The sequence below is a fragment of the Heterodontus francisci genome, chromosome 1, assembly GCF_036365525.1.
Source record: "Heterodontus francisci isolate sHetFra1 chromosome 1, sHetFra1.hap1, whole genome shotgun sequence".
NCBI classification, from domain to species: domain Eukaryota; kingdom Metazoa; phylum Chordata; class Chondrichthyes; order Heterodontiformes; family Heterodontidae; genus Heterodontus; species Heterodontus francisci.
In genome coordinates this window covers 279,101,939-279,117,875 of record NC_090371.1, presented here as the reverse complement: position 1 = coordinate 279,117,875, position 15,937 = coordinate 279,101,939, and the positions used below count along the sequence as shown (strand labels likewise).

The following is a 15,937-nucleotide window of genomic DNA, read 5'->3' as shown; positions in this document are numbered from 1 at the left end:
CATTGGTGCTGGTCAGGCTTTTTAATTCTACACTGTTACACTGAAACTGAAAATGGGCCATGTCCAATAATTGTCATTAAATTTGTACTTAGCCTCTGAAAATAAACATTCAATTACTTTGTTTTCCAGTTTCCTCCCCTCCTTCCTGAAAATGGTGACTCACCCTGGACTAGAAGTGCACACGTGCCAGTAGCTGTCTCAAAGCTCATCCAGATGGACACTCTGCAGGTGCATCACAAATGTGCTGTACCATGTCCTTATTAAACCTTTTAAACAAAGGGTCATTGGATAACAAAAAAAAACAGGAATGCTAGGTTAATTATTTCCCCTTCCTTCCTTGTTCAGAACATAGAAGTCAAAGTGCCCTCAAAACCATCCTGGCTTCTTCTTCTTTGGCCTCGTCTCGGGAGACAATGGGTAGGTTCTAGATTCCCCAGCCAGGGGAAACAACCACTCAGTGTCTACCCTAACAAGACACTTCAAGTGTCTTATATGTTTGAATGAGATTTTAATGAGCTCTTTTATGTTGTCTGATGCAACATAAATGAGATGTGTGGAGTCCAGTTGGTTGAAGATCTCAAACAGTCTACTGTAAATAAACCTATTATATACAGTACATAGCTAACTACATAGAGAAACTTACTCTGGGTGTTACAGTTGCAGTGTGTCTCAGGCTTAGAGTCACATTGCATCCTGATACTTAGCTCATTAGCATACTTAGATCTTAAAGGAACATCACTCTTAAACGCAGTCATGCAACATCCCCCTTCTTTCCAAAGATAAGTCTCATATCTCTTATCTTTGGCCTCCTTGTCTCGAGACAATGGGTAAGCGCCTGGAGGTGGTCAGTGGTTTGTGCAGCAGCGCCTGGAGTGGCTATAAATGCCAATACTAGAGTGACACACTCTTCCACAGGTGCTGCAGAAAAAATTGGTTGTCGGGGTTGTTACACAGTTGGCTTTCCCCTTGCGCATCTGTCTTTTAAAATGGAGCTGAACTTATAACCCGTAACTGCTGCCTTCCGTGTTGTTTCGGTCACTGTGAGGCGACTATGGAGTGGCCTCTCCATGGCGCATGCCTGGGCGAATGTATGGAGGTTGTGAGTTGCCCAAGCGTCAAAACCCCCCTCTCAGCCTTTCTGGTGGGGTCCAAAGGAGTGCAGAGCACGATGTTTGGCACCGGTATGGCTGCAGGAACTGCCGAAAACATGCCAAAGATGACACATGACTGCCTATGGGGTTCCGCTCCGGATTTTGTGTTAGGGTTTACTCCCTTAGCCTTGGACCGGAGATGCCCACAAGGCTTTGGGGTTGTTAGGGCCCCTGCTCAGGGATAGGTGGATGCTGGTGGGAGGAGGGGGTGTGAGGGGGAGGGGTGGAGGGAAGAGCTGGGAAGGGGTTGCGGGGGGGGGGGGGGGGGGGGGGGGAGGGAGGGTGAGCTGGGAGGGGGAAGCGGGTGCAGGTAATAGAACATTTCATCAGTTCCCACCATCGACGCTGGGAAAGCTCATCCGCGTCCTGCGGGAGGCGGGCGACAGCCTCGGACCCCAGTACCAGCAGGAATTCGCCGACATTGCGCTGCAGATGCGCTACGAGCCGCACATCTCCCGCGGGCGCTTTGAAGTTACACGAGATAAACACACACACAAACAGATACACAGGGGAAGAAAGAATTGGTGGGGGGGGGTGGGGTGGCTGAAGTAGAGTTGGCAATAAATGGAATTCAGTTACTCTCTTTCGTCTTTAATGTAATGTCCTTGATTGAAGTTAAGGTCTTGGAGCTCTCGCTGGGGCCCAGTGCACACTTTTAACCTTGCTTCTCTGGTACCAGAAGGCCGAAGAGAGATTTCAATTGCCTTCCTGGTGGTCGCTTGTAAAGTTCTGTAGTCTTGAGGCTTACACAGCCATCGTGGATTCCCTGGGACTTTGCTGGAGAGAGAGAGCGAGAGGTGCTTTCTTGTTGGAGTTCAGTTGCAGTCTCTTACCTTTCTGTTTGGCACAATTCAAACAATCCCCAGTCTGGCCAGCAGGTGCGTCATGTGACCATCTTTTTTTTGTTTTGGGAGGGTTGTTGATTTCAAAACTTTCCAGACACTATCAGTGGGGTGTGGAGCTCTGGCTCTTACACAGACAAAGAACGTTGATTATCATGATTGCCCCCTGGCTAAAATCAGTACAAACCAGGAGATAGGGCCATCCTCTATATTCTACGGCTCAACAATGAGCACATCCAACTACTCAGTGCCATGCTCATGAGAAGTGCAGCGATAAAAATATAGAACCAAACTGAAGAGTTAAAAAAAAACTGGAAAATTTTAAAGAGACTGGTTCATGTGCTGTCAACAAAATGGAAGACACGACACATGACCCTCAGCATCTCTTGCCCTCAAATCCACATGCGTCTACTAAAACTGAAAACCAATTAAGCCCCTTCTGCATGGAAATGCAACAGATAATCACACCTGGATGCGAGCAATACTCAAACGACTGCATTTGCTGACAACGCAACCACTAGGTGGCACTGCACAGGCACATGCACAAATGTGGCCTGTGCCACTAAATGTCGCAGACAGACATTCCAGGCAGCTGCCAGGACTAAAGATGGTGCTGCTCAAATAATCAGACAAAGGCAAAGTAAACACACGGCAGCACACAATGGCTGGAGAGAGCGAGTGAGCAGGCGGGGGGGCAGGGCGCAGGCGAGCATGGGGACGGCAACAGAGCGAGCAGGCGGGCGGGGTGAGAGCGAGAGCACGGGCTGGGGGGGGGGGGGGGGAGGGGGAGAGAAAGAGAGGAGGAGAGCGCACCTGCACCCGCCGTCTTCAGGCTCTCTCCCCGCTTCCCCACATCGCGCAAGGATGTCATCTGCGAATGCGCCAGCCAGACCTGGCAGTCCGGAAAGCAGCACACGAGTAGAGAGCAGGAATAAAAGCAAAATACTGCGGATGCTGGAAATCTGAAATAAAAACAAGAAATGCTGGAATCACTCAGCAGGTCTGGCAGCATCTGTGGAAAGAGAAGCAGAGTTAACGTTTCGGGTCAGTTCCGAAGAAGGGTCACTGACCCGGAACGTTAACTCTGCTTCTCTTTCCACAGATGCTGTCAGACCTGCTGAGTGATTCCAGCATTTCTTGTTTTTATTATAGTAGAGAGCAGGAGCCCATTTGTGCATGTGCACAACTTGCCGCAGTCTGATGAAGTCAGCAGCCGGCTGCACTGTCAAGAATCACTTTGTGCTCCAACACAGTAAGACAAGACTTTCGCACAGTTCTCATCTCCGAATACAATGGAGTGTGAACTGCCCTCATCATTTCAGAATGGGGCGATCATCAAGGCAATTATACAGCCCAGTGAAACCTGAAGTCACATAGGCGAAGCCAACTCTTGTAAAAATTCATCTTAAAACAGAACTGAACCAAGACATCAGCACGGTCTTCAACCCAAAGTGAACCACCAGGAGACTGCAACAGCTCAATGAGTACCAGACCACCAGCAAACAGGCCGGAGGCTTTAAAAAAAAAAATCACCTTCTGAGAGGGATCCCACAGGTTATTCCTGAAACAGACTTTTACAACCTGAATTCTGAACACCTCTTACCCTGTACTTATTTATCTATCTTCTTGACAGTGCATGTGACAGTGAATGTGTGCGTGAATGGTGCTGCAATCATTTCAGGATTTGTTAATAACAGTTTTTTTTTACTTATTTGGCAAAGAAAACAAGGGGTTAAAACACTAGTGTTGAGTGAGGCGGGAGGAGTGCACGGTTTATTCTAGTTCCACTTCTCCATAGGTCACAACATAGATTTAAATATTTTTCCAATTTACCAATACAGCCAATCATAGACTCTATTTTTATCGCAGAATAAAACACATGCGCCAGGTTTCTTTCATAAACAGCAAAATTATCAGTTTATTATAAAACAAGACTTAACCAGTAATGAAACAAAGCAAACACACAGATTGAAGTAGAATGGTTCCATTTTTACCATAGCCACACACACACAGGTTAACTGGAAAAATAAAACAGATTTTGGTTTTAGAGTGGTGTTACAAAAAAAAATACAAAAGAAAAACACTTAGGCTGAATACTTGCTCACTCTTGAAGAAAAAAAAAGACATGGAAAAATCTCCTTTGTTTTGGTTTGGTGTCCCAATTGCGTATAGATGGCTGTCACTAGAATCTTTCTATAACAGTTCTTCCCAGGCAATGTTGAAGATCAGTTTGGGTAGGCTTTCCAAGAAATGCAGCTCTCGAAGCTTCAGACAGGCCTTACAGCAGAAATGTGGCAACAGGGGTTTCAGTTCCCACACACTCAATACACAGGGTTTCTTCACATACAGTAGGAATGAGGAGACTGACACACTGGACATGCAGGGTTTCTTTCCAAGAGAGAGAGAGAGAGAGAGAGAGAGAGAGAGAGAGAGATGAGCTGGGTTTTCTTGACAGGCAAAACCCAACTGCCTTTTACAACAATTAAAAGTGAAACCAAAAATATTCCAAAAGTCAAGCCTCCTGACCTCTATAAATCTTGATCTGTCACTTCTTGGTAAATATCTTCTCCAAGTCAAAACAAGCAGCTCTCTGCTGGTATTTTATCTGAAAACAGGTGCCTTCTAGTAAGGACTTTTTTACAAGCCAAGTCCAGGAATCCTTTTGGTGACCTCTTTTTTTAAAAAAAAAACAAAGTTCAGCATCTCTTCAAGCTACCAGATGAATCAATGTTCATAATTCAACTATAAGTCCTTAAAACATATTTTACAAAAAATAAAGTACTCTCATAACAAAAATACTTGCTGTGGTCAGCTGGGAGGTGGTGAACAGTGGGAATAAGCCACACGATCATCCACCTAGCCATAACATCAGCCAGTATCAAAGTTCCAAATTTCTAAATAACTCATTTCAGAACACTTTGTACACATTCTACTTACCTGCATTAGTTCGGCATTGGTTCTATTTGGAAATATTTCTGTCAGTTTTTGCAGTTTGATGGCAGTAGAGTCCCCCAGATCAGCGTTAAAACGAGATGAGCCACTGCAATCCAGGGAAGACCCATTTGCTTTCGGGGAAAGCTGCTCATCCTCATTGATTGAAAAGTCAACAGTACCATTTCTGAAAGAAGTTGAATGGTACATACACATGAATAACTATCACGGAGGCTAGACCAGACAAGCACAGATAAATATCCCATTATTTATTTATTTATTTTTATTTAGAGATACAGCACTGAAACAGGCCCTTCGGCCCACCGAGTCGGTGCCGACCATCAACCACCCATTTATACTAATCCTACTAATGCAACAAAAATGGATTGTGCATAAAACCACAACACTTTTATCTACTATTTACTTCAGTTCTAAAGAAAGAACTCAACCAATATTAGTTTAGGGACATAAAAGGAATGAAATCATTCTCACAAAATTTGTACAACATTATGGCTTGGGATATTGGTTCTGGTTTACAGGAGAGACTACAAAACTATGTCCCCATATTCAACTTAAGTAATTACATCAACTAGCTGTCCTCAAAATTTTCAATATTTTAAATTTTATCCACCAATCTGGTATGAGAAATGGCAAATGGAAAGGGAAAAACATTACTCCGGGAAAAAAAGCAATGTTAGATACACATAGTATCACAACCTGCTCAGAAACCACATTATTATTTTTTGTACATCAGGCAGTAGTGAGCCAGGTTGAGCCTCCTACCAAGAGAGACGGGACAGGGCTACTCCACTCCGACAATCCTAGTCCTAGCTGAACACTAATGCTTTGCACATTCTAATGTACTGAGCACATTCTCTTACTGTCCTAATTAGTTTCTCCCTACACCCCACCAAATCAGGAAGTTACATTTAGGAATATTTTGAGAGCTCAGCAAGTTAAACAGAATCTCCTCTGCTCGCAGTCAAGAGTTTGGGTGAAATGAATGCAATCAGTTTGACCATTATGGAACATTGGATACTTTTAAACCAGAATTTTCCAAGCTGAAATCCTTCTATGCTTATAACACGCAAAAAATTATCTTGACTTAGTTCTGCATCAAAACTAGATTTATCTTGTACCAATTTGGAACAATGCTTGGAGGTACTAGATTCATATCGATCAAATTGCTATATATCTAACAACACAAATCCAATATGTAATATAACAGCTTATGCTTCACTATATATGTTAATTTTGTTTTGCAGACAGACTTTGTAGCAACCTGTCCACCCACAGCATGACTGCTAACTTGGTTGGGCACTCTGTACAAACAAAAAAAGTGAGGGAAAGCCCTTATTTTGACACATTGTAGGTCAACCCTGGAGGAGTAATATAAAAGCAAAATACTGCAGATGCTGGAAATCTGAAATAAAAACAAGAAATGCTGGAACCACTCAGCAGGTCTGACAGCATCTGTGGAAAGAGAAGCAGAGTTAACGTTTCGGGTCAGTGACCCTTCTTCGGAACTGACAAATATTAGAAAAGTCACAGGTTATAAGCAAGTGAGGTGTGGGTGGGGCAAGAGATAACAAAGGAGGTCTAGATTGGACCAGGCCACATAGCTGACCAAAAGGTCATGGAGCAAAGGCAAACAATGTTAATGGTGTGTTGAAAGACAAAGCATTAGTACAGATTAGGTGTTAATACACTGAATATTGAACAGCAGCAAGTGCAAACCTGAAAAAAAAGTGGGTAAGCAAACTGAACAAACTAAGATGAAATGAAATAAATGCAAAAAAAAAGATTGTAAAAAATGTAAAAAAGAATGTAAAAAATAAAGAAAAAATAACTAAAAATGAAAGTAAAATGGGGGGCTGTCATGCTCTGAAATTATTGAACTCAACGTTCAGTCCGGCAGGCTGCAGTGTGCCTCATCGGTAGATGAGATGCTGTTCCTCGAGCTTGCGTTGATGTTCACTGGAACACTGCAGCGATCCCAGGACAGAGATGTGAGCATGAGAGCAGGGCGGAGTGTTGAAATGGCAAGCAACCGGAAGCTCAGGGTACCGCTTGCGGACTGAGTGGAGATGTTCCGCAAAGCGGTCACCCAGTCTGCTCTTGGTCTCCCCAATGTAGAGGAGACCACACGGGAGAAGTAATTGTAAGTTACTTGTTAATGGCTCTAAAGTTATACAAGGTGCAAGTTGGAGGTGTGCACTTGGTTTGCCACTGTGACAACGGTGAATTCAAGAGACTAATCTTGCAACTTTGCTTTATGGGAGGGTGGATGTACAGAAACAACAAAACCAACATAAACTACTTCAAAGGAGCTCCTGAGTCAGGTTAACTAGAATGTTACCAACCTATACATTCCAAACACAGTATTTCAGAGAGGCATCATCCATATCAATGTTTAATTTATGTGCAAGCCTCAGGAGGAGAAAACCTTTCGATGCATATAACTTATGCTTCAACAGAGTAGCAATGACAAACAAGCAACCAAACGCAACTGTTTAGGCAGCTATTTTAAAAGATTAGCTAAATCGCAAAAGCATCTTGGGATATTTTACTATGTTAAAGGCACCACATAAATGCAAGTTGTTGATAGCTGTTGAAGGGGGTCAGACCATGATGGATGAATTTTGTCTGTTCAACATTTCACAATTTTCTTTTCTTCATTCATAGGATGTGGGTAATGCTGGCAAGACCCGCATTGTCCACCCCTAATTGCCCTTGAGGTGGTGGTGGTTAGCTTCTTGAAGAGCTGCATTCCTTATGGCGTAGATAGACCCTCAGTGCTATTAAGGAGGGAGTTCCAGCATTTTGAACCAGCAACAGGAAAGGAACTGAGATATATTTCCAATCAAGATGCTGTGCGACTTGGCAGGGGTGGTGGGGAACCTACAGGTAGTGGTGTCCCCATGTGCCTGCTGCCACTGTCCTTCTAGGTGTTGAGGCTGTAGTTTTGAAAGGTGTTATTGAAGTAGCTTTGCTGCAGTGCATCTTGTAGATAGTACACACTGCTGCTATGTGCGCCAGTGGTGGAGGGAGTGAACGTTTTAGGTGGGGGGGGGGGAAAAAAGGGAGAGAGAAAGGGGGGGGGGGAGGGGAGAGAGAGAAAGGGGGGGGGGGAGGGGAGAGAGAGAAAGGGGGGGGGGAGGGGAGAGAGAGAAAGGGGGGGGGAGGGGAGAGAGAGAAAGGGGGGGGGAGGGGAGAGAGAGAAAGGGGGGGGGGAGGGGAGAGAGAGAAAGGGGGGGGGGAGGGGAGAGAGAGAAAGGGGGGGGGGAGGGGAGAGAGAGAAAGGGGGGGGGGAGGGGAGAGAGAGAAAGGGGGGGGGGAGGGGAGAGAGAGAAAGGGGGGGGGGAGGGGAGAGAGAGAAAGGGGGGGGGGAGGGGAGAGAGAGAAAGGGGGGGGGGAGGGGAGAGAGAGAAAGGGGGGGGGGGAGGGGAGAGAGAGAAAGGGGGGGGGGAGGGGAGAGAGAGAAAGGGGGGGGGGAGGGGAGAGAGAGAAAGGGGGGGGGGAGGGGAGAGAGAGAAAGGGGGGGGGAGGGGAGAGAGAGAAAGGGGGGGGGAGGGGAGAGAGAGAAAGGGGGGGGGGAGGGGAGAGAGAGAAAGGGGGGGGGGAGGGGAGAGAGAGAAAGGGGGGGGGGAGGGGAGAGAGAGAAAGGGGGGGGGGAGGGGAGAGAGAGAAAGGGGGGGGGGAGGGGAGAGAGAGAAAGGGGGGGGGGAGGGGAGAGAGAGAAAGGGGGGGGGGAGGGGAGAGAGAGAAAGGGGGGGGGGAGGGGAGAGAGAGAAAGGGGGGGGGGAGGGGAGAGAGAGAAAGGGGGGGGGGAGGGGAGAGAGAGAAAGGGGGGGGGGAGGGGAGAGAGAGAAAGGGGGGGGGGAGGGGAGAGAGAGAAAGGGGGGGGGGAGGGGAGAGAGAGAAAGGGGGGGGGGAGGGGAGAGAGAGAAAGGGGGGGGGGGAGGGGAGAGAGAGAAAGGGGGGGGGGGGAGGGGAGAGAGAGAAAGGGGGGGGGGGAGGGGAGAGAGAGAAAGGGGGGGGGGAGGGGAGAGAGAGAAAGGGGGGGGGGAGGGGAGAGAGAGAAAGGGGGGGGGGAGGGGAGAGAGAGAAAGGGGGGGGGGAGGGGAGAGAGAGAAAGGGGGGGGGGAGGGGAGAGAGAGAAAGGGGGGGGGGAGGGGAGAGAGAGAAAGGGGGGGGGGAGGGGAGAGAGAGAAAGGGGGGGGGGAGGGGAGAGAGAGAAAGGGGGGGGGGGAGGGGAGAGAGAGAAAGGGGGGGGGGGAGGGGAGAGAGAGAAAGGGGGGGGGGAGGGGAGAGAGAGAAAGGGGGGGGGGGAGGGGAGAGAGAGAAAGGGGGGGGGGAGGGGAGAGAGAGAAAGGGGGGGGGGAGGGGAGAGAGAGAAAGGGGGGGGGGAGGGGAGAGAGAGAAAGGGGGGGGGAGGGGAGAGAGAGAAAGGGGGGGGAGGGGAGAGAGAGAAAGGGGGGGGAGGGGAGAGAGAGAAAGGGGGGGGGGGAGAGAGAGAAAGGGGGGGGAGAGAGAGAAAGGGGGGGGGAGAGAGAGAAAGGGGGGGGGAGAGAGAGAAAGGGGGGGGAGAGAGAGAAAGGGGGGGGAGAGAGAGAAAGGGGGGGGAGAGAGAGAAAGGGGGGGGAGAGAGAGAAAGGGGGGGGAGAGAGAGAAAGGGGGGGGAGAGAGAGAAAGGGGGGGGAGAGAGAGAAAGGGGGGGGAGAGAGAGAAAGGGGGGGGAGAGAGAGAAAGGGGGGGGAGAGAGAGAAAGGGGGGGGAGAGAGAGAAAGGGGGGGGAGAGAGAGAAAGGGGGGGGAGAGAGAGAAAGGGGGGGGAGAGAGAGAAAGGGGGGGGAGAGAGAGAAAGGGGGGGGAGAGAGAGAAAGGGGGGGGAGAGAGAGAAAGGGGGGGGAGAGAGAGAAAGGGGGGGGAGAGAGAGAAAGGGGGGGGAGAGAGAGAAAGGGGGGGGAGAGAGAGAGAAAGGGGGGGGAGAGAGAGAAAGGGGGGGGAGAGAGAGAAAGGGGGGGGAGAGAGAGAAGGGGGGGGGAGAGAGAGAAGGGGGGGGGGAGAGAGAAGGGGGGGGAGAGAGAGAAAGGGGGGGAGAGAGAGAAAGGGGGGGGAGAGAGAGAAGGGGGGGGAGAGAGAGAAAGGGGGGGGAGAGAGAGAAAGGGGGGGGAGAGAGAGAAAGGGGGGGGAGAGAGAGAAAGGGGGGGGGAGAGAGAGAAAGGGGGGGGGAGAGAGAGAAAGGGGGGGGGAGAGAGAGAAAGGGGGGGGGAGAGAGAGAAAGGGGGGGGAGAGAGAGAAAGGGGGGGGAGAGAGAGAAAGGGGGGGGAGAGAGAGAAAGGGGGGGGAGAGAGAGAAAGGGGGGGGAGAGAGAGAAAGGGGGGGGAGAGAGAGAAAGGGGGGGGAGAGAGAGAAGGGGGGGGGGAGAGAGAGAAGGGGGGGGAGAGAGAGAAAGGGGGGGAGAGAGAGAAAGGGGGGGGGAGAGAGAGAAAGGGGGGGGAGAGTAGGGGTGGAGAGAGAAGGGGGGGAGGAGAGGTAAGGGGGGGTGGTGGGGGGGGGAGAGAGTAGGGGGTGAGTGTTTGGGGGGGTGTGTGTGTATGGGGGGGGTGGGTAGAGAGAGAAAGGGGGGGGAGAGAGAGAAAGGGGGGGGAGTGAGAGAAAGGGGGGGGAGGAGAGAGAAAGGGGGGGGGAGAGAGTGAAAGGGGGGGGAGAGAGAAGGGGGGGAGAGAGAGAAAGGGGGGGGGGGAGAGAGAGAAAGGGGGGGGGTAGAGAGAGAAAGGGGGGGGGGAGAGGAGAAAGGGGGGGGGGTGTTGGGAGAGGAGGAGTGTATGGGGGGGGTGAGAGTGTGGGGGGGAAGAGGGAAGGGGGGGGGAAGAGAGTGAAGGGGGGGGAGAATGGTGGGGGTGAGTGTGTTGGGGGGGGTGATGGAGGGGTGTGTGATTGGGGGGGGTGAGGGATGGAGGAGTAAGGGGGGGTGAAGGAGGGTGAGAGAAAGGGGGGGGTGTGAAGGAGGGAGAGAGTAGGGGGGGGGAGGTGGGAGAGGAGGGGGGGAGGTGGGGAGAGTGAAGGGGTGTGGGTGGGGGGGGGGAGCAGGGAGAGAGAAGGGGGGGGGGAAGGAGGGGAGGAGAAAGGGGGGGGGGAGGAGGGGTGAGAGAAAGGGGGGGGGGATGGAGGGGAGGAGAGAAAGGGGGGGGGAAGGAGGGGAGAGAGAAAGGGGGGGGGGGAAGGAGGGGAGAGAGAATGGGGGGGGGGGGGGGGTTGGGGGGGGGGGTAGGAGGGAGTGAGAAAGGGGGGGGGGAAGGTGGGGAGTGTGAAAGGGGGGGGGGAAGGTGGGTGGGAAGGGGGGGGGGAAGGAGGGGTGAGAGAAAGGGGGGGGGGAAGGAGGGGAGAGAGAAAGGGGGGGGGGGAAAAGGAGGGGAGAGAGAAAGGGGGGGGGGGGAAAAGGAGGGGAAGAGAGAGAAAGGGGGTGCAGGTAATAAGCCATTGCCTCAGTTCCCACCATCGACGCCTGGAAACCTAGTCCGCGTCCTTCGGGAGTTGAGCGACATCCTCGTGCGCCGGTACCAGCATTGCTGACTGTGCGCTGCAGATGCTCTCCGAGCCATACATTCATACATGCACAACACATACATTCAAAAACCAATAGTTAACTGGTTTTAAAAATGATGTTTTAAATTAGAGCTGTTTCTTAGGTATAACAAAATAACTGGCTTATAAATCCTGGTTGGTTACTTTCCGGAGCGGTGAGGTGTCCCAGAGTCGAATAGTCAGACTTTACTCGAAGGCTCCAGGCAAGTTTGATGAACAGTCAGTAATGGATAGGCGTTCACCCAATCCAATCACTATCATTTGAAACACTTCAATTAGATCACCACACTGACCTTTTAAACCTAAGGGAATATAAGCCAATTCTATGCATCCTGCCCTCATAATTCAACCCTTTAAGTCTTGTACAATTCTGCCAAATCTATACTATACCCACTCCAAAGCCCAAGTATTTTTCATAAGATTTTGCACCCAAAAACGAAGGAATAATGGAGTATAAGAACTTCAAGAAGTTTGGAAAATTGAAAACAAATAATTGTTCAGAAGATATGACACTCATTAGCAAACATCGCATGAGCTTCTTCAGTATGTCTCTCTATAATTTAATGGAATGTAATTTGATTGCCTGTAACCTACTTTTTATTTGATCATCAACTTTAATTCAGATTAGGAATTTAAAATTTCAATTCTATAGAGCTTTGATCAGACCTCACCTGCAGTCATGCATGCAGTTTTCTGGCTATGACTTTTGGAACCAGGTGAGTGCAATGCTATCCAGCTGGATGTCAGTGGAGAGGCATTGGAAAAGGATGTTGTGGTCAACTGTGTCAAAGGCTGCAGACAGGTTGAGAAGCATGGGAAGGAATAGTTTACCAAAAGCAAAAATATTGCGGATGCTGCAAATCTGAAATAGAAACAAAGTGCTGCAAATACTCAGCAGTTCTGCCAGCATCTGTGGAGAGAGAAACGTCAACTCAGTTTTCCTCTCCACAGATGCTGCCAGACCTGTTGAGTATTTACAGCACTTTCTGTTTTTCTTTAAGAGATAGTTTACCTTTGTTACAGTCACACAGGATGTCATTTGTGACTTTGATAGGAGCCACTTCGGTATTGCAGCAGAGGCAGAAACTTGATTGGAGGGATTCAAACATGGAGTTCCGGGAAAGATGGACAGGGATTTGAGAGATGACAGCACACTCGAGGACTTTGGAAAGGAAAGAGTAGTTGGAGATGGGATGGTAGTTTGCAGGGATGGCAGGGTCAAGGCTTAAGGATAGGGGTGATGACAGCAGATATGAAAGAGAGGGGGAACAGTCCCGTGGAGAAAGAATCGTTAACAATATCAGTCAACATGTGAGCTAAGAAGGGAAGTTGGGTGGTCTGCAGTTCAGTGGGAACAGGATCAAGGAAGCAGGAGGTGGGTCTCATGGGCAAGGTTATTCTGTTGGAAGTGAGGGGCTGTTGAGGTGTACAAGTTTTCATTCACTTCTCTCTCCCATGCTTTGGTCCTTCAACACTCATTTTTTCTCACTTCTGCACTTGTTATTCATCATTCCTCAAATTCACTTTCATCCAATCCAAGTATTTCCAGAGAGTAAGCGAATGAGCAGGCAGGCCTTTCCAAAACGAGGAACACTTCATATTTTAAAAAGAAAAAGTACTATGTAGAAAAGCATTAATTAAATGGTTATGCAGAAAACAAAAACAAAAAAAAAAAAGAAGAGTAAAACCAAATGAATGGATGAGCCAAGACAGGTAGATTGAAAAGCCTCAATCTAATTGAGAAAAGCCCAGATAGTTAAAATTAACCAAATAGGCCTAATTTCAAAGTTTGCATGATACGAAACTTGGAAGCATTGTGAACAGTGAGGAAGATAATGCAGAACTTCAAAAAGGCCATAGACAAGTTGGTGGAATGGGCAGACAGGTAGCAGATGAGGTTCAATGCAGAGAAATGTGAAGTGATTAATTTTGGTAGGAAGAACATGGAGAGACAATATAGAATAAAGGGTACAATTCTAAAAGGGGTGCAGGAGCAGAGGGACCTAGGCGTATATGTGCATAAGTCATTGAAGGTGGCAGGACAGGTTGAGAGAGCGGTTAAAGCATACAGTATCCTGGGCTTAATTAATAGGGGCATACAGTACAAGAGCAAGGAAGTTATGTTGAACTTGTAAAAGATACTAGTTCGGCTTTAGCTGGAGTACTGCATCCAGTTCTGGGTGCCGCACTTTAGGAAAGATGTGAGGGCATTGGAGAGAGTACAAAAAAGATTCACGAGAATGGTTCCAGGCATGAGGAATTTCAGTTATGAAGATAGATTGGAGAAGTCAGGACTGTTTTCCTTGGAGAAGAGAAGGCTGGGGAGTGATTTGACAGAGGTATTCAAAATCATGAGTGGTCTGAACAGAGTAGAGAGAGAGAGAAACTGTTCCCACTTGTGAATGGATCGAGAACGAGAGGTCACAGATTTCAAGTATTTGGTAAGAGAAGCAGAAGTGACGTGAGGAAAAATGTTTTCACGCAGTGAGTGGTTAAGGCCCGGAATGCGCTGACTGAGAACGTGGTGAAGGCAGGTTCAATTAAAGCATTCAAAAGGGAATTAGACAGTTATATGAAAAGGAATTTGGTGCAGGGTTATGGGAGAAGGCAGGGGAATGGAACTGAGGGAATTGCTCCTTCGGGGAGCCAGCGCAGACACGATGGGCTGAATGGCTTCCTTCTGCACTGTAACGATTCTGTAATGGCTCAGTAAGCTTACCAGACAGTTTTATATCAACAAACCAGGAAGGTTCAATTCCCTAGTCTAGGGAGCGAGAGCATCCAGGAGTCTCAACTCCTCAGTGCTATTTAGTGACCAATGCTGGAAGTGCACGCGTGGACAACAGGCAAGGACAGTATTTAATGATGCGCACATCTATTCTCTCAGTTTAGCAACATAGAGTCAAGTAATATTCCCTCTTTTTTGTGGAGTATGTGTACTTTAAGTTGCAAAGCTCCTTTAAATTTTTTTTTGCACAGCTGTAAAGGGACCGACTTAGTGTGCTGCCTCCATGGGGACCTTTGGGTTGCTGCGCAGCTTCGAGGGAACACTGCAGTCAAGACTCACACGAATGATGAAAATTTGAAGTACCAGAGAACAGCCAAGACTGGTGAACCATACTCCAGCAAGGGGGTCAAATTGTTCAAAATAGGACAGGAGGGGAGAGAAAGAACTTTGTTATTTTACCCCAGATTAATGTCATCAAGAATAAACCACTGCTATAAATTTTAAATAAAGATGGGAGACACGTAACTTAGTGATAAGACACTGCATATAAAATCGTACTTACAGTTTTTGAATGCATCCCTTTGACCTTTCATTCACTGGTGGATATGATAAACTGTTCTTGCTTGGTTCCTCATTTTCAGATTCAGAGTCAGGAAAGAGGGTTCCCTTTTCTTTTCTCTTGAAATACGATAAAAGGTTGGACTGCTTTCCTTCTGGTGTCTCTGGTACAGTGGTCACTAAGTAATTAAATAGGGTAAAATGTTTGGAAAAATTGTAATAAAGTCACTGAAGGCTGTGTGAAGATTGAAAACTTTTCCCAACATAAAGCAATACACTGTTCTGTTAAATTTCTACACGTTAATACATTTTAAAAATTGATTGTCTATGTGGTTAATTATTCTCAGTGGAAAGGAAGACTGTTGCAACAAAATTTACTGAAACTTCAACCCAACCCTAAACATAGCCCATGGCAAATTCAACCATTTTAGAAGCAACAATCGTGCCCTTTGCCAAGCCCACTATAGTACGCACTGAACTATAGCCCATTTTATTGCTACAAACCTGTTGGGAGTTTTTTTGAGGATGTTACTAACAGAATTGATAAAGGGAACGTGGTATACTTGGATTTTCAGAACGCTTTGGTTAAAGTCCACCACAGGAGATTGGTTAGGAAAATTAAAGCAAGTGGGATAGGAGGTAATATACTGACATGGATTAAGGATTGGTTAACAGGTAAAAAGCAGAGAGTAAGAATAAATGGGTTATTTTCACATTGGCAGGCTGTGACTAGTGGGGTACCGCAGGGACCAGTGCTTGGGCCCCAGCTGTTCAATGATTTCAATAGATCAATGATTTGGATGGGGGAACCAAATGTAATATTACCAAGTTCACGGATGACACAAAGCTATGTGGGAATGTGTTGAGAGGAAGAAGCAAAGCGGCTTCGAGGAGATTTGGACAGACTTAGTGAGTGGGCAAGAACATGGCAGATGGAATATAATGTGGAAAAATGTGAGGCTATCCACTTTGGTAGAAGGAACAGATGTGCAGAGTATTTCTTGTATGGTAAATGATTACAAAGTGTCGATGTACAAAGGGACCTCTGTGTCCTTGTCAATAAGTCACTGAAAGGTAACATGCAGGTGCAGCAAGCAATTAGGAAGGCTGTTATGTTAGCCTTTATCACAAGAGGAT

At 48.1% G+C, this 15,937-nt stretch overlaps 1 protein-coding gene across 1 annotated transcript in view; it reads right to left on the bottom strand.

The window, feature by feature from the left end:
- The window catches only part of LOC137376971 (SWI/SNF-related matrix-associated actin-dependent regulator of chromatin subfamily A containing DEAD/H box 1-like), a 133,593-nt gene that overhangs the window by 98,208 nt on the left and 19,448 nt on the right, over positions 1–15,937 (bottom strand). Inside the window, exons 2-3 of the mRNA XM_068046001.1 lie at positions 14,805–14,979; positions 4,931–5,111 (exon numbers count right to left, since the gene is read on the bottom strand). Of these exons, the coding sequence (XP_067902102.1) occupies positions 4,931–5,111; positions 14,805–14,979 (356 nt within the window). The remainder of the gene's footprint in view (positions 1–4,930; positions 5,112–14,804; positions 14,980–15,937) is intronic.